This window comes from Botrytis cinerea, chromosome 14 (genome assembly GCF_000143535.2).
Source record: "Botrytis cinerea B05.10 chromosome 14, complete sequence".
NCBI classification, from domain to species: domain Eukaryota; kingdom Fungi; phylum Ascomycota; class Leotiomycetes; order Helotiales; family Sclerotiniaceae; genus Botrytis; species Botrytis cinerea.
Window position 1 is genome coordinate 485,329 of NC_037323.1, and position 22,641 is coordinate 507,969.

General features: G+C 43.0%; 2 protein-coding genes across 2 annotated transcripts; one reads left to right on the plus strand and one right to left on the minus strand.

The window, feature by feature from the left end:
• The first annotated feature begins 6,888 nt into the window (after window positions 1–6,888).
• On the plus strand, window positions 6,889–10,899 carry BCIN_14g01080 (hypothetical protein). The gene has a single exon (XM_001546094.2). It carries the CDS (start codon window positions 8,473–8,475, stop codon window positions 10,105–10,107), a length of 1,635 nt encoding a protein of 544 aa, XP_001546144.1. The 5' UTR covers window positions 6,889–8,472; the 3' UTR covers window positions 10,108–10,899.
• Window positions 10,900–15,712: 4,813 nt separating this feature from the next.
• BCIN_14g01090 (hypothetical protein) lies at window positions 15,713–18,621 on the minus strand. The gene is made up of 7 exons (XM_024697000.1): window positions 18,446–18,621; window positions 18,250–18,387; window positions 17,915–18,182; window positions 17,830–17,842; window positions 17,632–17,776; window positions 16,821–17,470; window positions 15,713–16,731 (listed from the first exon to the last, which is right to left on the minus strand). The coding sequence occupies exons 1-7, from the start codon at window positions 18,484–18,486 to the stop codon at window positions 15,977–15,979; spliced, it is 2,010 nt and encodes a 669-aa protein (XP_024552814.1). The 5' UTR covers window positions 18,487–18,621; the 3' UTR covers window positions 15,713–15,976.
• Between the last annotated feature and the right edge of the window lie 4,020 nt (window positions 18,622–22,641).

The window sequence follows — 22,641 nt, forward strand, 5'->3', positions numbered from 1 at the left end:
ATTCTCGACTTCGAATTTGCAATTGCACGCACGCAAGACGCGCGTAAGAAATGCGATCAACACACGATGACACCGAGTGACCGGAAGGAAAAATTGCTTCATGGAATGCTAGAATTCCACACAACCTTTAATGAGATCGTAGCACTTGCTTTTTTCCGGCCTCCAACCATGATATCGGAAGGAAGTTTGCTGGATCACATCCACCGCGTGAAATATCGGGTATACTGTGACTCGGAATCCCCATGGAGATGATAGGATGGTGTGTGGAAGAACTCCCCGTGCATATATATATACTCTACGTCCTCGATTCGATACGCCGTCTCGAGACCTAATCGCGGGAATCAGATATCTATCTGGTAACGATGATCTGAAATCCGTAGATGTGATTCTCACGTCTTCACGTATACTCCGAGAATGATAGACTTGGCATACACAGGCGTGGACAATACAATACTACCCGTGCACATACATACATGATCAGGCCGGCCAGGACCCCAATCCAACGACATTAATTGTCTCCGCCCATGGCCAGTAATCTTCTGAAAGAAAGCTAGCTAGCCTTACCACGAAATACCCGTTACCGTTGAACCACAATAAGATTACCGTCCAGACAGCTTCCGGCACTCTCATTAGATTCCATACCATACTTCGAGAAAGTATCTAGAACCCTTCTTCTCTTCCGATCGACCCACCGTCACCACTACAACAACAACATCATCATCATCACTATGAGTATCAAAACCCATCATCGATCTATAAATAACCATATCAAATGAAGATCACCTCCAAGCCATCCATGGAATAATCTACCAAGAATTCTCATTCCACAATTGTGAACCCCTAGAGAAAGAAAGAAAGAAAGAAAGAAAGAAAAAGAGGAGCCACCAAGCCTCCTATCATTTTCAAATCTTGTATAAAAAATAAAAATAAATCCCCCCCTCACCCCACGATACTCATGATACCAGCAATCTATATATACCGATACATATTTCCTCTCAACATAGAATAGAATGTGATATAAATAATTATAAAAAAATAAAAAAAATAAGGTAAATTAAGCCATAAAAAACAGCCAGCAACCCCAATTCCTCCCACCCGCGCATCCCAATTTCCCAATCCCAATCCCAATCCTCGCTTCCCAATTTTTCGCCTCTCTCTCTCTCTCCAATTTCCTTCACTCCCTCCCCCAGAACCGCAGATCCTCATATCGATAATGCCAGATCGACGTTATCGGTTCGTATACTACTTTGATTTCTTTCCACTTACTCACATTTCCTCACGAGACAAGCGCATCCCTGTTTTATTTCTTTCTCGAAACCCTTGTTTATGGTATGGTATGGTGTGGTATGGTATGGTATCTCGATTTCGTACTCTTGCAGGTCGACAGACCGTGCCGAATATTCTCGAACATTTCATCTAAACTTTATCACTCCACCTCCCCTCCTGTCAAGTCAAGTCAAGTCAAGTCAAGTCAATCAAGCAAGCCCAGTGCAAATTCTCAAACCCTCTCTCACCATGAAACTCCCTCGATTCGCAAGCTCCCCAAACAACCCAGCGCGTCACGCCAAAATCAAAGGACACATAACGCATCCCCACACCCCCCGCCGCCGAATCCAGACCCCGAAAGGATGCGGATAAGGCTGGGTGTCTCCTCCGTATGATAATATCAATAGCCTAATGTAGTAATGTCCGCGCAACCCATTCATTCATTCATTCATTCATTCATTCATTCACTCACTCACTCACTCACTCATGAATTAACTCCTTCATGCGAAGCGAAGAGAAATCGTCGAGGGAGGGAGGGAAGGGGGGCGCCATGTTTCGCATTTCTCGAACGGCATACACAGATGTGAATACCACGGTACCTTATTACATACCTTCTCAAACGATGCTGGATAAGCACAGACGGAAGAACAGGGAGGGGATTGGTAAGTGAAAACTGGAAAGTATCTTGAGAGAATTGAGGAAGATAAAAAAAAACTCTCCTCGGATTAATCTGAAGATTGATGCCCGTGTTTTGGATTTCGAGGGAAGGGGGGTTTGATGTGTGGTGTGATGGAGATCTTGCTTGCAGCTTGGAATTTGTTTCGGATTTCGATTGTCGATTGTCGATTCCGTTTTGTGAATTGATTTGAATTGATTTGAATTCCCACGTTTCGTTTGAAATAAACAATGATACGTAGGTACGCATCACAGAGTTTAATATTCGATAGAGGAGGAATGAAATACGGGAACGAACAAGATTGCGTGGTGTTTTTGATATAATAATAATTATGATAACTTATATGATATGAGCAATCCATCCATCCATCCATCCATCTATCTATTTATAGAATCCTCCTTCTTTTATAAATAAACAAAGACAAAAACAAAGACAAACCCGAAGTTTTCTCCTCCTCCTCATCATCATCACGACACACGCCACGATACGATACGATACAATACAATACACACATACGTCGACTCACCCACAACGCGTTTCGCGTATTAGATTAAGCAATAAAATATGTGACTCTGTCTTCCCATTTCTGTTTCTGTTCCTGTCTCTCTTCAATCTACACTCCCTCCACGCAGCAAAATCCCATGCCACGCCACGCCATTCTATGCTTGCGATATGATGAAGTAAAGACAAACCATAGCACGGGGGGGGGGGCAATCCAATCCAATCAATGATAATTAGAAGATAATTAGATATAAATAAACACACACTCGTGTGCGCAGGCAGGACGTGCATCCATCCATCCATCCAGGCATTCTTTTGGCAGGGAACCCGAAGGACGAGGGGAGGGGCGATCGCTGTCATTCTGTCTAAGACGGGGAGAAGATCAGGGTCTCTCATTTGAGTGTCCCGGACTACTCGTAGCGCTTGGCTTGAGGGTTAGTCGGTAAGTCGGTCGGTGTTCAGGAGGAGAGTAGAGTAGAGTAGAGCAGAGTAGAGTAGAGTAGAGTAGAGTAGAGTCAGTGGTAGGGGAGGGAAGGGGGAAAGGTACTCGGGGCAGGCGGGTGAAAAAATTGTGAAAATTTGGTGGTTGCGAGGGATTTCTCAGGCTTGGGGAGTAGCTCGAAGAGGAAATCAAACGATAGGTCTTGGGATACTTATTTACCTGTACCGGTGGGTAGATGAGTGTGTGTCTTTGTGAAGGGTTTTATTTTATACATGCGACCATACTATATAGCTAGCTACGATAAGAAAATGAAGAATTTCTTTTCGGGTGTGTGTGTCTCTACATAAATCATACGATATACATACACAAGGGACCTACGGAAAGAATTCCACACGACCTACATACATGCGACCATCCAATAATCAATAAAAGTCGTTCGTCACAAGCAGAGCTCCCAAAAGTGCATGTTCAAATACCGAATAAGCACACTAAGCGTGATACCCGAGGAGCATTTCCCATCCCGGATTGGAGGCTCTAAGCGCTGGTGGATGGGTAAATGCAAGTGGAATGGACGAGGAAAAGCATGTCAGCGGGATTGATTGGACACGAAGCATTGCTGTTCGCGGAAGATTGGCTGCGGGAATATGAGGTGGTGCTACCCCCTGATGAGATGCATTGGCCTCGCGCTTTTTGATGCACTTGCTGAGGAATCGATGGGGGGGGATGATTTGATGGGACACTTTGGTTCGTAGACGCGGGACGCAAGATTGGATTGCGCAGCGAGAGGCGATGGTCGATGATGAATGCAATCGGTGGATCGGCAAATACGAGGTCTAGAGTGGTTTCTTGCCGGATGATGCTCTGGATGCACATCGATCGTTGCTCGGGAAGCGAGAAACTTGGTTATTTCGGAAGGGTTCACGGCGTGCATAGGTAGTGAGTGAGGAAGGTTGTTCGTGAGCATAGATAGCTGGTGCTTAGGTAACTTTCACCTCTGTTCAATGCAATGGACGATGGCGAGATGCATGTGCATAAAATCTGAACGATTGGCATTGGTAAGAACGCTTCAGCCCTGAGAGGATTGCGGCATCCAATGAAACGATGTGCTTCTTCATTGCTCTGCATGGATAACAGATGGATTGAACAGCCGGAGGATTGGGGACTGTCATTGGTGTCTAGGAAGTCGATATTGTCCCTGGTGGCTGCGTGCGCTTGGCGCTGTTTGCGAATCCAGATATGTAATGCGAAGAATATCGAGAACATCCTAGATCCAATCTACAATCGAGGGTGTGATGAGAAAAGGGGACACCGGGCGAGGTCGCAGTTGTCAAGGAAGAGTGATAACCTTAATTCGCATAATTTCCTGCCGACATACCATTTGAATTTATCCCGAACAAAGTTATTATTGCCCAGATGGCTACCAAGATGTGCCATGTAAGAGCGAGCATTGATTAGAAATTCACTAGACAAATACCTACATAGCATGCACGACTAACTTAGGGCGAGAACATGGATGAGATTAGATGTTTTGAAACATCTCCCTCAAATCGCTGATCACATGCGTCGGCGTGATGCTTCGTGTACATTGTGAATGTGGAGAAGGGGACCAGCTTTTCAGGCTCGCCGGACTCTTTAGGCTTTATTACAGGCGTTAGTCTTTTGATGCTCCGTTCGCTGTCTCCTTGTTTTTACTCAGATAGATTGCATTGGCGCGAGGTGCACGACGTTGCAGGACGTTGCCAATATACATGCTCCAGCACTGCTCAATTCTAGGCTCCACGCTGGATGATCCGGAGATGCTGAGCAAGATACGGGCAGCATCGTGTGCATCGTAATGATAGAGAGATATTAATTTGAGAGAGCGATGAGATTGGCTGATCGGGGCCAGAGATACGAAGCATCAATGACATGTACCGGTGGTGAGACTTTTTACAAAGCAATGCCGTGTACGAAAGAGAGGATCCTCTTCCTTCCCAGCTATCAATCCAGGCCTTTTCGTGTTCCCCTTCACAGCCAGGAAAGTGTTCAAAAAGATGACTCCCAAGATGTGTGTGGACCCACCATCAAGCAAGAATGAGGCACAGTGCTCCGAACAGTGTAATAAAAACTGCCAGTCGCAGGTCGGGGTGGATGTACGGACCAGTTTAAAAATTGGCGAGATTTATGGATGGAGAGACTTATGAGCCACGCGATATGTACGCGTTTTGGTTGTCCCGGAGTGGAGATTCGGAGTGGTGGTATTGCTTTTGATATGCACCATGTACACACACATAAATGATTAGGTGAGATGGGATATTGAGCGTCCTGGGAGGGACAAGTCTTGCTTGAAGTGATAATTTAGCTAGGGGAAGCTTGTGTTTGAGAGCGTTCCGTGGCTAGAAATAGTTGAGATTTAGGTTCATCACAAGTTCAAGCAGCATTTGAAATTTATGCAATAGGCTTCGTCCCCTTGATCCCACTTCATCGGTCCCGTCAAACGGTCGAAGGGCTCGAAGGATTTTCCCTTCCAACCTTGAAACTATGCTACCCTTTTTTAAATCATCTACTTCGTACCCGTTGTACCCGTACGTGCGTGCGGTGCCCTCTCTCGTCGTCATTAGTCACATCTGGTGCGCGGTTCTTTGCACTATGCTATTGAACCCCTCTGCGGTATCTTCGGCTTGTGCTCTCGTTTCTCTTCGTGTCTTTCCTCGCCGTGAAAAGTTGGCTCTGGAACTTTGAAAACCCAACGCAAGCTGCAAGAAAGAAACTATTGTCCAGGAACCAATTAATAGAAGTGGAACCTGTCAATATGGTTTTCGTGGCACCAGGTATCTTAGATGATCATGTCAACAAAAAAGTCTCTTAATGATTCCCTTTTCGTGTCTAGTCCCTTTAAATTGGATGTCTAGCAAGCTACCAGCACACCTAATTTTCTTAGCTAAAGTTAGCTCAACGAGGCTTTTCCCTCCCTCGCTCATCGAACACCAATCTCCATGCCAATCAAACCTTCGAGACTCGGTTTGTGAAATGGATGGTCGAATGTCGAGTCGCTTTTCCCTTACGTCTCACCACACCGCCCTTTGCATCATTCTTCGCCATGGAGAATTCGAATCCACGTTTCTTCCCAGTCCTCCCATCTACCCAACACCAGCTCGATCACAGAGAGACGAACAAGAGATTGATAAGACTTTCATCACGCACACTAACAGAATCTGCGACAAAGAGCACACGGAAGATTCCCCCACATCAGCTCTTTTTTTAAATTAAAACCCAGAGTGGTCCCTTTGAGGAATCCCTAGGTATGACAAGGAATCTTTGTTGATCAAACCTACTAAGTGATCATCCATGCTCACGCTCGAGCAAAGACTTTTTCGCTACTTTCGGATATGCTGGGTAGCTTGCATGGCCCAATGAGGAAGAGTGGATGTAAGCAACACGATCAAGATGTAACCAGAGCCTACCCTGTTGCACCATCTTTAACTTTGGTGAAGGGGGACCTGTCGAGCGTTCATTGGGATATGCTATGTGCGAAGGACAGAGGCGATGGATGCAAGTTTTAAGCAGAGGGCGAAACCTAGTCTCATTGGAACGCCTCTTTTTGCCTTCGACATGCAGCGGACTAATTCGTTAATCTCATTCGCTCCGTGGAGACGATCTCATTCATGGCTGGTCGAGGAAGAGTCAATCTCATTCCTTTCCTGGAATTGGGTATTGGACCTTGGACTCTGGGATTGCAATCTTCAGATGCTTTTTGCAGTTGGCATGCAGTATGTACCGTTAGGATCGTTTCTCCAGCACTCTCGATCGATGTCGATACCTATGTAGATGAGGACGTGAGAAGAACAAACCAATATCAACTTGACCAGGATGGGTGGGTGGGTGGATTGAGTTCTTTCTTTCCTTTCTTGCTTAGTTGATTAGTTGATGAGTTGCTTAGTTGATTAGTTGATTAGTTAGTGAGTTAGTGAGTTAGTTCTTGATATTGCAATGCATCCTCGATTCTTTTCTTTCCCCCCCCCCCGTTCGTTCCATTCCACTCACCTCTTTCGTCTCCTGCTCCTTATGTGCCTGCCCTTTTCACGCGTGTCAAGTAGTTACCACATGGAGACTAGAAAGGACCGTTCTGGGATACTCTTTATTGTTGAGTGATAGAGCCCGTCTTGTTTCCTGGTGGAAATCCAGCTTCTTTAAGGCATTATTTTGGATGGACGGTGGACGCAATTCGATTGGCTCAGCCATTCCCTCTTTCTCCATAAAAGTATGCTCCCTGGGTATTTCCATTGTACATCCTGATTATACTTTTCTGCTCTCGCTCTGCTTGCCCTCGACCACCCTTGACCCCAAGTAGCAAAAGCAGCTAGCGACTTCACACTTCACTCTTTTCTCTTTTCTCTTCACTCTTCACTCGCACCGCAAGCACAACCACGAGCACAATAATTGATCCCAACGCTACTGTACGCACCGACGCACCTGCCTTCACCTCGCCCATTCACTTAAACCCACCCACCTTCTCTCTTTCCACTCATCATCATCCACCCAGACCTTAGACCTTTTCTTTCTCCACACTCGAACTCTTATTCACTCACGCACACGCACAAACACGCATCAATTTCATTTTCATTTTTTATTCTTCCTCTTTTCTTTCGTTTACCCCCCCCAAAAAGAATTTAAAGTCCGTCGACAATCCTTCCAAGTTGAAAAAAAAAAAACCTTACTTGCTTTTTATTTCTTCTCATTCGAGACTTCCTTCTGTATCACATCTTTTTGTTGTCGTCGTTGTCTTCGTCGTCGTCGTCCGCGTCGTCTTTTGACTTTACTTTGAGATATCGCTTCCTTCTCCACATCTTCTTCCCACCAAATAGAGATACCACACACAACACCACATCCAATCCCCAAACGCTGTAATATTCCCATCAAAAGCGACCTCAACTCGTCATCGTCATCGTCACCGTCACCGAAATCAGAAGAAAGAGAATTCAAAACTCCAGTGTGAGAAGGCCACGCCATTTTTATCAGTCCGCGACCGAGAAAATACAAACTTATTTACATCCATTGTTCGGACTTTTCGGGTTTCTGTTGTTTATATTGAAGAACCATCAACTCTTTTCTTGCATTCACCCATCAAAAAGTTATCTCTTCAATCATCCCAATCCCTTTACATCTTGGAGAAGAATCGTTTCGATCAACCTTCGTTCTCATTCTCTCGCACACATTTCATCACTCATTACGACGATTTGTTTGTTGCCCGTGTTAAAAGAAAAGGCTTGCCTCTTTTTTTCCATCACCACCTCATCTCACCACACCACATTCGAGCTTCTTTTTACAGAATTACATTTTACAAAGCAGAACAATTAATTACATCGAAACTCCTTCGACTTTGCGTACAGCACGCATTCGATAATATCCCTTTTCGAATCATCTTAATTTATCTAATACAATTCTCGTCCCCTCCTCAGGTCGACCTGACAATCATTGCACCACCACATCATCGACACGAATACATTCTCTTCGATAATCGATCCTTCACGAATCTACGAATCGAACGATTCCTACCTTGAGACCCCAACCCACAATACCACCTACAATTGTATAAAAAAACATCAAAATGGACGCAGGCGGTCTTGCTCAGATGTCTTACAACAACTTCCCTTCCGGCAATGGTTTGGGTATGCCAGTTACTGGTTTCGCTGCCAGAAGAGCTGCTAATGGTTCCAACATCAAACGTCTTTCATTTGAACCCACTGCCAAGACTCTCGACTCTCAGGACAACGGGGCACCAACTCCAAGAACATCTCGCTCTCACTTACTTGCAGGTTTGAGAACTGCACCAAAGTCTGCTACTTCTGCAAACTTTCCATCAACTGCTCCACCAACCCAAGTTCAACACAACACCGGTAACAACGGAATGAACTCGAGCAGATATGCCGATAATGGACCAAAGACTTCAGGATATGCTTCATTCAATCAACAAAACCATCAAATGAATCAACAACAGATGTACTCTGTCCCCGAACAAGTTCTTTCAACTCCCGAGATTCGACTCGATGATGGACATGATGGAATGGATCCAAATTTGTATGCTCAGCTTGTTGCTACCAACCTGTACCTCGCAGAACAACAACAACGTCTTCAACAACAATTGATGAATGTTCAAGCTGCCGCTCAACAGATGAGTTTGAATGGACAGTACGCAACTCCACCAATCACCCCACAAAACATGGGAATGTATCAACAACAGCAAATGAAGCAGAACATGCAACCAATCATTACACCTGTTCCCGGAGCTCAACCTGGTGTTTACTCTTACTACAACCCCATGACTGGACAACAATCCTATTTCATGGATAACAGTCAACAGTATGCCGAGTCACCAATTGATCAAAGAGTCAGCTATTCTCCACCACAACAACCTGGTACACCGAGGTTCCAGGTTTCTCCACCACCACAATCGGATGCACCATCTTTCACCAGATCCATCAGTCCACCAAAAAAATCTGCATCCCCACCACAGGATCATGCTCCTTTACCTCCACCATCTGCTGGTGCTTTCCGTAGAGGACATCGTAGCTCAAAGTCTATGGCTATGTCTATGTCTGGCGAGCTTCCTTTGGATGGTCCAAAAACGGCTGGATTGCCAAAATCTACTTTCCCAGGTACTCCAACCCAAACAGGATTTGGTCCCGGGGCAGGACGTGCTGGTGAACATCCAGTAAGACAACCACGGGGTCCACCTCCCATTGAAGAATTGAAATCCAAACCAACTGCCAAGTTTGAGGGTTCCAAGAACTTTGCTACTCGTACTCGTCGAAGTGCTGTTCACAATCTCGTTCGTGCTGGAATGGAACGCCGAAGAGCACCAGGTAGTGCATCAGGTAGCATGTCACCTGTATCTGAAGATGGTGAGATGTCATTTTCAGCTGATGATAATGATTCGGATTCTGGCCGTAGTGGAAGTGGAAGTCTTTCAGGTCGTCCAAGTCCACCAAGCTCTCGTACATCTCAACATGGTGCCATTGGTTCTAACCGCCCCACTTCAAGACAAAACTCTTTTGAGATCAAGTCAGTCGTGTCAGTTGATTCATTCACTGCTGAGAGTGTTTCTGGCGATGAACAAATTGGTGGTAGCTTTGCTGCTGTCTTTAAGAATGCTGGAAAGAAGCCTGAAGTAGCTGCTATTCAAAAGAAAGCACCAATGCTTGTTCTTACTAGCGCCGAGAAACGCAAGAGCTCCATCGTTTAAGATGTTTGAGCAAATCATTCAATGGGTAGATCCTATTTTTTTGATTATCCGATCTCTACTTTAACTTGTCGAACAAAAAGAACAATTTGATATTGCATTCGACATTGTGCATATTTCGACGCAGGAATCGGTTTCTTGCAATTGCTAGTTTTATTGACGAAGATGATGAATACTTTTCGAGAAACAAACTTCTTAATTAATTTTGGAGGAACTTTTTGAGCTTTCAGTCTCAATGTTGACCTTCATTCGCTATAACAATTTCCTTTATTTTTCTTTCGTTTTGGGGGTTTCTGACTTCTTTCGTGAATGGCATCCGGGGATATTTCCTACATTCAAAGCTCTGGAATTGTTTTGACTTTGATGATGCTTATCAGTTTTTGTCACAATTCCAAAGTTGTCGAGTGAGATTGAAAACTGGATGCTCGCACGAATGAAAGGGAGGGATTTTCGATGGATCAGGGGGAATGCAATGGATTGGGGATATATGTTTGGACTTCTTTGCTGTTTGTTCTGATACTGGGGATGGAATGGTTAAATGGAAATTGTGATATGATTATATGCCTGGGTTTACTTTTCTTTTTTTCTCTTTCTAGTTTGGGGGATATAAGAATATGAACCTGTTGATCAGATTTGGAGGAAATACCAGGCTGGAATATGGGGGATACGGATTGTGGGTAGTGAGGGAAAGAATAAGGAAATTCTTGAAATGTGCGAATAGGTGAGGTGGATGAGATAGGATAGGGGAGATGGGATTAAGTGAGGATATATTTGTAGCAATATGAAATACCATTCTTTTTAAGATTATTCTTTGGACTTTTGCTTCGCATGTTTTTTGTGATGAATTAATTGTGGTTGGTTGTGAATATGTGACGGATGTGAGGAGGGAATGTAATGTGAGTGGCGGAGTCAATGAATGATGGATGTGATGAATAAGTAAGTAATAAAGAAGGGAGGGCAAGTCAATTCCTATTCCCTCCACCTTCCGTTATATTTTCATTCTCCTTTTCTTCTCTCGCGTACAGCTCTATTTTGGAATCCTGCAATGGAATGAAGTTATTGCTGTTTTTTTTGTTTTTTTTTTTCTGGAAGAAGGAAGAGAGAAGAGGGGAGGGAAGTTGATTAAGGCCTGTGATATTGGGGGTTTCTATTACTTCTATTACTTATATTACTTACTTGTTGATTGCTATATGTGTTCTTGACTGGTGGGTGGCGGCTAGAGAGAAGAGGAGAGAAGAGGAGAGAAGAGGAGAGAAGAGGAGAGAAGAGGAGAGAAGAGAGAATGTTAGGTGTGTGTATGTAAATATATATGTCTTTCTATTTATTTATTTATTTATTTATTTATTTATTTATTTATTTGTGTTTTGCTTTATTGTGTTTTATTTTGTTATTTTGTTATATCTTTAGGTGGGTGGTAAGGAGTAGGTAAGGAGTAAGGAGATAGTGATGATGTTGATGTTGATGTTGATCTCTGGGAGGAGGAGTGGAAGTGGAAGTGGGAGATTTTTTTTTTTTTTTTTTTTGCTTTGCTTTGCTTTGCTTTGCTGGTGTAGGGTCGTCGTCGGTTGTTTTCTGGATGTGGAGTTGTGAAGTTGTAGATTGTGGGATGTGGTAGATTTATTTTATTGTTGAATTTTGAATTTTGAATTTTGAATTTTGAATTTTGAATTTTGAATTTTGAATTTTGAATTTTGAATTTTGAATTTTATTCATCGATTTGTTATATTGTTGTTGTTGTTGTTGTTGTTGTTGTTGTTGTTGTTGTTGTTGTTGTTGTTACTTTTAATTTAGGTCTTGGGTGGGATTTTTTCCCATTCGCTTCGGTACATGTCGTTGCGGAATACAGGATACGCTCGCTGTGCAGAATGAGATGTGAGGGTTTGGTGTAAGTAGGGAAAGTAGGGAAGGAGGGAATTCTATATCGAAATATTGAGAAAGTAGTGGGTTGGTATAGTAGGGTTTAATATCGCATGCATGTAAGATCTTACTTCCTGTGGTAAAGTGATTTGTTGTGTATGCTATATATATATGTACTTTGAAGTTTTGGGGCATGGAGAACTTGTATAGTTGGGTTTGACGCTGTGAAGGGATGTTCTTGTGTGTGTGATGGATCTTTTGGGTTGGAGGTTGAGGTTTGGAGAATGTTGGATTGTGATGAGTGGTATATGGAGGGGGGGAGGGGTATTTTTGTATAAGTTTCATGTCGTCTACTCGTTTTTTTTCGCTGTGTTTTTCATGAATCTGCGCTTCGCTGCTGTCTTTCTTTTCTGGTTCCTAATTTCGAAAGTCGGAGAGGAGGTGCGAACGAAAACTTTCTTTTTCTTGAATACCTGATAACAACTACCTTAATATAGGGAATTCTGCTTCGATCTCATCAAGTCTTATGTTAGTCAGCTTGGGCTCAAATTTTAAATGTGCATACAGACTGATCTGATGCCATCTCGTTCGATATCTAAACTCTTTAAATCGCGCAATAAACAGATTGTGTTTAAGAGAGATTTGTATCGCGGGAAATTTCATTGTCAATATAACATTTTTATGTTGGTAGACTCGTTAAGTTCTCTGGTTATTTATCCGTTCTTCTTGTTATTTCTATTATCATATCACCGAGATTCGATTTGGATTTCGGTATTTTAGCCGAATAGGAATTTTCGTACAAAATACTGCTCATTGGGAGTGATACGGAATTGACTTGTGAATATGGATAGGGGCTTCTAGACTAACTCCTGTTATATGTGGTTGCGAGTTGGCTTGATATTTTTGATTAAAAAATCGAGGGAATCGGGAGAGTTTATATGCTATTGTTAGGATACTGATTTTTACATTGAGGGCTGGTTTTTGGGCCTAATTGAGTCGTTCTATATGTGACGGCAAGTGAATATTCTATTCCGCTTTATCAGGTATATTCGCGCGCTTCCTTTTTTTCTCGCATGCACCATACAACCCTCATCATTGCACAAGTGAAACTCTTATGCACTGTGTAAAGAGATATCCAAGACCACAAAGTCTTTGTGGTAAAAAAAGAAAAATTACTTATACTTGGGACATGTGAGAGGAGCGACATTGATCAATACGCAAAGCCTTCCACCACGACTTCAGAGTTGAAACTGGATATTAATCAGAATAGAATGAATAAGCAGTCACTATTATCACCGAAAGAACGTTCCATTACCGAAAATGACACTTGCTATTATTTGTAGATATATCCTCACCATCATCCGGTAAACACACGAGAGAAGGATGATATGCCACAGATGGAAAATTCTATCTTGTGAACCAGCAACTTCAACTTTTTCAAGCTATGAGGCTATACATCACCTACCATGTGAGAACTCGAATTTCTCGTCTTGATTCCTTCTAGAGATACATATCAAAACAAGAATGTCATATCTTTATATACCCCCTAGATTCCGAAACTCCCCCTGAGAGACTCTACGAACGGAAAAGCCCCTCTGCTCTCTAGAAAACTGCAAAGTGAGAATATATACTAGAGACAGTGCATGATTCATCCCCCGCTAAATCTTTACCGGGAAAGTCGGGAACTTGGGGTATATAAATCACCTCACTTACGAGGTTGAACCAATCAAAAACTTCAGTAATGCCGCCTTCGAGATCTCAATGGGGAGGCCTGCGGAATGTATGGGATAGAGCTGTCTTTGTATCGGATAATGAGTATGCGCAAGTATTCTGCTCCGAGATCAGCATCCAGTGTACGCACCGCAGATAAATCATCACCGACTCCTCCGCTACCGTTACCCCCAAGTTTTGTTGTCAGGAAATTCTGTCTCTGCCTGTGAGAATCATTAATATTACCATCTATCTACTATCTAGCATTCTCACTCAAGAAGATATTACCAGATCTCAAACTCCGTCAAAAACACCTCAAGATTCCTCTAAACCCATATTTCCCCCCAAAAAAATAAAACAGCGCCTACTGTAGAATGCGCAGGAGGAGCACAAATCTCAGTACGTCCATGACGAGTAGTTGTACTTTCATGTATGGATTTCTATCACCACAAAAGCTGTGTTTTTATAGAATTTCAAGGTGAAAAGACAGACAGATCTCTTAATGTTGAAACTTATTACATTTTCTTTGCCCTACCTCATCCCGTCTTACATCATCTCCCAGACGATGAAGCATCGAAAAAATACTATAAAATCCTCCACAAACCTTCTTCAAGAGATATCAACCCCCAATCAGCCAGATACCGAAGATGAGCAAGAACTCTGCGGCGAGGACTCCCGATCCGAGATTCTGTATGAGCTTTTCTCGAGTAAAGGAAGTGTATGTAGTGTATTTCCTACTGTATTCCAACTGGGGAAAACAACTTTTCTCGTTGTCGTGAAATTCAATTAAGTTTTGCGATATTTTCCTTCGCGAAAATGCCAGTGGTAAGATTCGTTCTGCTGCGGTTTTTATCTCTCACAATTGAATTCTCGAAAGAAAGATATAACCCCCCCAGCTCTCTGAACTATCGTTGTCATATATACTCAAACTCATCTCTGCGTGTTCTCAAACAACATCTCGAATACTAAACATGCAAATCAACAATCCCATACAAGATCCACACCCGTGAAACCACACATCTCCAAGTCCCCCCCCCCCCCCCCCCCCCCCCCAAAAAAACAGATCCATCAAAATATCCATCAATCTTTCGTTCTTCGTCCTCTCCAGGTCCCAAAACTTCTAACTCTTCATATTTCAATACTTGAGCGTTCGTTAGACACGAGACCTGTGTGTTGTATTATGTGTTCCAGACTATCGAGTAGACATATCAAATACTGACCGTGGGACTGATGTTTCTTATATAAGCACTAAGTCCACCTATCTTTTCCGCAGAAATGCACAACCCTCCATTTTTGAGAACATATCGAGGAAAGAAAGAAAGAGAGAGAGGGAGGGGGTGGGAGTGTATAAGTATGGTATATAACCCCTCTCTCCTCTCTCCTTCCTCAATTCTTACCTTCCTGCACAAACAACTTCAAAGAGCGCATTAGAAGATGAAAGGAATTCATTGTCCAAGAAAAGATCTAGCCACGTAATTCAATCCATCCACACAACCCAGAACCGGGAGTATCACGATGAGCCGTTCCTATTCATGACGGTGGATTCGTGCGGTGATGGTATGTTTGTATATGGTCATTAGTTATCGGTGATTAGTGATATTCCTATATATTTCCCCGTCGGTTTCTCATTTCGCGTTGTTAATTAATATTATTGTCATCAGATCCACAATCTATTCTTGATACGTGATATGGTTTTGGTAGATAAGACGTCTAGCTAGCGCCGGGGAGGAAATTTTGAGAATAGGGAGTGGGGAGTTAAGAAGGAATGTGCGGCTGCTAAAGCCTGAGATGTAACCCAGTATGTACCTAGTCGCCAATGAATTGGAGGGTATTAGGCTGGATGGGTGGATGGATATATATGTGCACATATATATATTCTCGAGGGTTGAGAAATACGCAAAGTGCAATCTCCTCACAACCCAAATAGAAAATTAGCGCGCATTATAAATACAGCCCAGAAAAATTTAAAATGTACATACGATGTATTTTCAACTAGTGGTATCTTAAAACGAACTTAACGATTGTCTTTCTTTCTTGGAAATGCAAAAGTAAAGAGAATTAACTTTCTGTCTGTCTGTTGATCGCCATTATCTGCATCCACCATCTTTCATCTTGCGAAACGTCTGCTGTCTTCCTACTATCTTTCGTCTCTTCTCTACACGCCACTATCATTATCCATCTTCCAAAAAATAACATCATCTCCCCACAATGAACTCGAGCAAAGAAAAGTTTGAGAAACCCTTCACCGATTCCCAATTCTCTCACTTAGTAGATACCACCACCAGCAGCCTCCACCAGAACTCGTTTAAACAAGCTCTTTCTTCTGACCACCTACATCAAGCCCACTACTAACACCTCTCGTATCCAATTCCTGCTCCACCCACACCTCATCCTCAAACTTATAAAGTTGAGGTTCAACCTCCCCCTTTCTCCTCAAAATCCACTTCCTAGCCCACCAAGGAAACTGCTGTTGAATCTGAAACTTCGCATGAGTTCTCGTCGGTACCGCAAACACATAATCTAATTCCTCCAGCGTTCTTTGTTTAGTCTCCGGGAGGAAAAAGAAAATTAAAGCAAACGCGACGAGATTGAGCCCGGCGTAAAAGCCGAATACACCTTGCGGTTTCATAGCAGATAACATGCGGGGAAGAGTGAGGGAGAGGACAGATGCCCAGAAATTGTTGGTGGCGACGGCCCAGGACATTCCGATTTCACGATGGGACAAGGGGAAGACTTCGGCTGAATAAGTAAATGGGACGGGTCCTTCACCGGGGGAATAAGCAATGTCGAAGAGGTAGATGAAGAAGGCTACCATGCCGATATGTGCTTTTGAAGATTCGGGGATGAAGTAACAAAGACCCGCTGCGAGAAGAGTCCAGAACATTTGAGGGAATGTAAAGAGGAGAAGTGTGCGGCGACCAAAAGTATCGATTGTCCAGACGGCGGGCCATGCAAATATGAAATTGATAAGGCCGAAACCGAAGGAGGCGAGGAGGGCACCGATTATTGTTGCGCCTGCATTTTTGAAGATGGTAGAGGAGTAGAATGCAATGATGTTGACTAATTTTTAGATATTGGTTAGCGAGTCGTCGCATAAATTACCCAGTTGAGGTAAAAGGGATCAGGAATTTAAAAGAATAAAGACATACTTCCACACATTTGTTGCGCAATCATGACAATGCCACTCGCCTGCGTTGCTCTCCTTAATCTTGGTACCGTGAATAACTCAATAAATCTCGTAAACATATTTCCGTTCTTCGCTAATCCACTCTGATCCAACAAACGATCTTCATAGTCCAACTGTGCCTGGATAGAATATAAATCCCTCGCAGCCTGTAATGGCGAGTTTCTCAACCGAAGTAGCGATCGATATGCTTTCGGCACATTTCCCTTCTTCAATAACCATCTCGGAGATTCGGGACAGAAATATATTCCAATAACAAGAGGAATTGCAGGAACAAGCGCAGAACCAAATTGTAATCTCCATGCCAATGCACCGGAATGCACAAACACGAGATTAGCACATGTACCGAGGAAAATACCAGCAGCAGTCCAAACTTGCCAGGACATGACAAGACCACCGCGGATACTGGTGGGAGAATTTTCGGCAGAGAAAACGGGGACAGTTACTTCTTTGAGACCCATTCCGATACCGAGGAGAACACGACAGGCCATTAGTTGACCGTAGGTTTGGGAACAGCCCATGCCAATTGGAGCGATGAGAGAAAAGATTGCTGCGACGAAAATGGTACCGCGACGACCAATGTAGTGGTTTACGGGGTCAGAAATCCATGCGGTACTGTGGAGTAATCTATCAGCTTTTATCGGGGAGAAATGAGAAGGTAAATTAAGAAATTCTTGGCGATTGACTGGCAGAACGTATACCACACTGCTCAGTTGCAGATACGGAACTGTCATTATATTTGGGATGAAAGAGAAGTCTTAACCGAAAACACTCACAAGAGACAGATAGCCATATAAGGCATTGCATTAATAGCGCCAATAATCCACGCATTCTTATCACAAGTACCTTGAGCTTCACATATAGGTCCTGTATCTGGAATACCTAGAGCATCTCCAAAGGTAAGATTTGCGCCATTGGCACCTATTATCATCAGTTAACATTTTTCGGGAAGACGTGTGTTCTCCAGAATTTACCTGTTTGATCCCACTATACGTCGCGGTTAGTATTTTTTCCAGAAGAGGACAACCCGTAGGGCGCATTTGAGAAGAGATTACTTACACCCTGAATAGCAGCAGCAACAGAATTCAGAATAATAGTCATGTAAAGTTGTTTAGGATGTTTCCAACGATGCGTAACTTCCTCGTTCAAAACTCTTCGATCCTCATCATCAAGTTCGGTAATTTTATCCGCATGATGAGGACTTTGCGCAACAAGTGCTCCTTTGATTAAGGTTGGGAGAATATCAGTCAGATTGTGCTTGTTTGCAAATGTTTCGACGTCGGAGAGAAGTTGATGTTTGGGGATACCGATGAGGGGATTTCGGATTCTGTGATGTGTTAGAGGAAATGAGGAACGGGGAGTAAGAGATGGAGATAAATATAGAGGCAACATACTCGCCAGTGGTATTGGCAGATAGTTGAGTAAGATCGATTCCTCCTTTACGAGGAACTTCTTTTTCTTGTGTTCCAGCTTCACCTTTCTCGTAGGCAGGAGCTACTTCGCCGGTATTACTGGGGATGTTTGTTGTCGCACTATCAACAGTCTTGTCAGCATGCTTTGAAAAACTAGTAGCTCACAAATAATAGTTACCTTTGATCGTGCTTATGGTCAGGACCCAAGTCATCAGCCATCTTGAATATTAATCTCGAATTTGATTACTCCAGAACAACTCCTTTCTCTTGGAAGATCGATATGTTTATATGAGCTTTGTGATCCCATTACCAAGGCCGAGGACCGTTAGGATTCAAACAAGCATATTGTAGGCCAAGGCAGCGAGTGATCAAGTTATCAATTTCAAGAAAAAAAAGTGCGAGTGAATCAGACGGGAACACTAGATTTAAAGGATGCCTGGCCGACCGAACATCCCATCCCGCATGAGCATGCACAAGGCTCTACAGATGATTCACCATCCCCAATGAAACGTCGGTGATGGCCGCACCTACATGAAGTATTGTACGCCTCAAGTCCCCATAATCGTATATGAACCCTTCACAATGCATCTACAATTCACTCCAGAGCTCAAGCTACCCCGCATTCGAATCCCTGAAGCTGACACTCCAATCCAGCCAAACCCCAGACCTCACTGTGCAACCCCAGAAACAGAGTATCCCTTGGCTTCATTGAAAATCTTCGTGCATGCATGATTGTCATATTTGTGGCGTGAATAGCCTCATCTGATTTGATAAGGTTCTTTCAAAATTTGATAACGTGATCGTGTATCACCGGGCTCTGTCGGTCGTGTAAACATTTTGTGGTTGCATGGCCACGTTACATTTTAATTAAGTGGCTTGCAAACTTTTGTGATGTATGTCAAAAAAGCTCAGAAATGGCTCGAGAATGGTTATGATGAGAAAGTGTCAGCATGTAAAAGATGGAGATCCTTACTAAATGAATATGCATATTGAAGTCATGAATAGAGAGACGATTTTTCCGCCGGTGAAGGAACCACAGCTTATGGTTGTACAAAGAAGATATTCCTAATTATCTGCAAATAATTACTGAGCAAAATCAAAGACATGACAAAATAACCAATCATAAATATACTGTAGTTTTCGTATGACAATAAATCGAACGATATGTAAGGAATCAGTAACCTTTTAGACTTTTCGAAACAATGATTCAAATTCCATCTGCAACATCTGCAAGGCACCGGTTGAACTTTCCGAAAACTTTGTCATCGCGCAATGAATGTCTCCATTGAACTGTAATGATCGACTAATAATGGGGGCAAGCCACCAAGACCTCATAGCTCGCTGCGCTCGAGACGTCGAAGATGCTAAAGATTGAAGGTACACGTACTTTTTCTTTTTCTTTTCTTTTGAATAGTCTGCCTCCACGGTAGTGGCTCCCGGAGGGCCAGCGGAGCGTCACTCGTTCAAGACCACGGTTATGAATATCGGTGGATATCTAAGTCATTCATCTACCTAAGTGATCCATCCATCCCAGAATACTAACGTACATCTACGAAATTGTATGAGAAGAAGGGGTTTCGGGCTTTATCCACCATCCTACTAAAAGGTTGTAGCGAAAGCCAGAATAAAGCACATTCTGATTCTTAATCCCAAATGAACCCAACAGGATCAATTCAATCTGCCAACGCTCCGTTAAGAACAACTCCCTATGCGAGAATATGTTCCTGCAGTTCCTATTAAACTGCATCGTTGGAAAAGGCCAGAAATGTCGTCTGTATCCTACTGCTTTTAAGTCTATAAAATTTGTCTCGACGCGATCTCTCGTTCGTCTAACCCTTCGTGTCGACATGCCATAAGTATCTATTCAGGCCTCTGCATCGGCAGCCAACCCAATATATTCAAGGGACCAGAGGACCTGCTTCAATGTAGTTAGTTCCTTTCCCCCAATCACAGAAAGAGGTGTACTTATCCCCTGCCCGGAGGGGTTGCCTCGATACTTTGGGCAGAAGTATGAGACAACCCAGGACTACCAACCATTAGGCCTGTCCTTTAACTCAATTCCCAAATGCCCTGACCATCAAACCACTAGAAAGTCCAAATCATGTATAACCAAGAAGTTATCGAGCCAGGCCCATTCAAGAATCCGACAATGTAATCAATGCTACCCATAATAGACAAGCACTAAGCTTTGACACCAACACGAGATGGGTCCCATCATGGACACTGAAGTACTTTTCATCATCAAAATGAGTGATCTAAAACTATACCAATTTGGTGCAACGACTTTAGGACAGTCTATCATCACATTCCATCATTCGCGCTTTACAAACAAACAATTCCAGAGCCAACACCTTCATCAACCCATACATGAATTGAAACCCTTTGTGAAGTGATCATCTCGATTCGAAATCACTTTAGCGGCGGGCGACATAAACGATCAAATACCTCAGCGTAATTCGAAAAACCTCTCTCTGTTTGAAAAGTATAGTCCACGAAGATAAGTTTTTGATTCCTCTGCAAAGAAGCAGGGCACAAACGGACAAAAGACATCAACAAAAGCCGTGATCATCTCTAACAGTTACGAAAGAGGAAAAGTGGTGGCAAACATCCGAAAATGTTGTCCCAAAATACCGGCGTCTTCCATCACTCTAATGTATGTTGTAGAGGAGAAAGTTAATGCGGTGATCGTAGTTACATTCAGATGAATGACAAAGCCTATGGCTGATACCGCGGCAATGGTCTTGAGAAATGACTGCGTACATAAATGTACGAAGCATTGAAATGAGAAAGGTTGGAGACAAGATTCACCCCCAAAAGAAGTAGAATACAATGGAAACGGAGTAATCTCACTATTACAGAACCATGTTGACTCATCTCTCTAGATGTTCATGACAAAAATATCGAGAGACATTGACTTCCGGAGCATGGTAATACGATTTTCTTCAAACGATATAGCGTTTGAAGGACAATTCTTCTTGCAATCTCCATTCCCAAGACCACCCACAGAAGTGAGTTTTTAGTCAAGGAAATGTATAGAGATGTACAATCCGAACAGCCTGTTTGTAATCTTCAATAAATATTCTGCTCAGTCTTTGCCCCTTGGATATCCTCGTCATGTAATCTTCGAGAGTGTATAGAGAAAACGAGACGATTCGTAATAGCTTAGATGAAGACCCTCATGATACCTTCTCGCAGAAGAACCAGTTCCATCTCAAATTGTATCTCCTTTCTCAAATCAACTGGCATTATCATCGAAGACAACCATATCGATCAAAGACGTCCAGCCGATTTCCCTGACGGAGCGTCCCTACGCAGGCTCTTACTGGAATAGCTCATAGCAGAAATCAGTTTTATCGTCTTTCGACATCTGGACTATTCATTCAACATTTCGACCTTTTGTACATTCCTCAATCGCGCAACCTTTCGGCTTCACAACGTTGGTCCGAGACAAAATTTCTATTCAGAAGAACAAACCTAAGCCGCAAAGCTTGTAAACCGGCAGTATTCTTAGGGTTAAGTTCTGAATCGTATGATTCCTTTCGGAATATCGATCCAGAGTCTGTAGGGTAGACGATATACTTGGTTTGTAAGGTGAGAGAGGGGTTTCGAATTCGTCGCGTTCAATCGAGGTATTTGGTGTCGTAAAGGTAAGCTCGTTGCTATATGATATGCGAGTCGAGGTTGAAGCTCTTCTAGTAATAATCCAATGGGAGGGCGTAGGTGATGAGTTCTGGAGGTTTTTGTGAGCAAAGAATTGCAAATGACAATATAAGAGGTGATGATGTTTTTTCTTGGTCATGACGATAGGAAGGGGAAGATGTAGGTCCACGCGTTCGCGTAAGGCTGGATTTCGACGCGACACGCTAAATGATAGCCTACAATTTTAACCGTTAAGCTTCAACCCCTTATTAGCCTCAGGCCTGACCAATACTAGCTAATAGGTATTGTCCAACAGTTGGAATTTTTGGAGTTATATTTGTTAGGTATGTAAGCTATAAATTCCTCTCCTTTTGTTGAGACCTTACTTTCCATTCATAGGTACTGAAATAGCAATCATTTTGTCCCTACTCTTATTACCTTTCTCTTTTCACTGCCATCGTACATCTCACCTCACACAAAAGCTTGCAGTGAGGAATACGAGATGTGCAGAGTAGAGTAAGCTGAAAGTTTTCAGCTTAATCTTATAGGCTCCGCCATGATTTCGAACGAGGAAAAACATCTACATTGATGTATGTAAGTATGGTAGCTCGGTGGTCAAGTCTTACCCAGTCATATTAGAGTACGAAGCTCAAGCTCTTTTGGAGGAATTTGGGTGACGACGCAGCTTATTGAAAATGTCATCCAGGAACAGATCCATAACCTTATATCCTTATG

What these genes read in the sequence shown, in the direction of transcription:
- BCIN_14g01080 (XM_001546094.2), top strand. Translation starts at nt 8,473, where the DNA reads ATGGACGCAGGCGGTCTTGCTCAGATGTCTTACAACAACTTCCCTTCC.
- BCIN_14g01090 (XM_024697000.1), bottom strand. Translation starts at nt 18,486, where the DNA reads ATGGCTGATGACTTGGGTCCTGACCATAAGCACGATCAAAG. An exon ending in TATATGGCTATCTGTCTCTT is followed by an intron (nt 17,471 to 17,631) that starts GTGAGTGTTTTC and finishes ATTACTCCACAG; the next exon opens with TACCGCATGGATTTCTGACC. An exon ending in TGCGCAACAAATGTGTGGAA is followed by an intron (nt 16,732 to 16,820) that starts GTATGTCTTTAT and finishes TCTAAAAATTAG; the next exon opens with TCAACATCATTGCATTCTAC.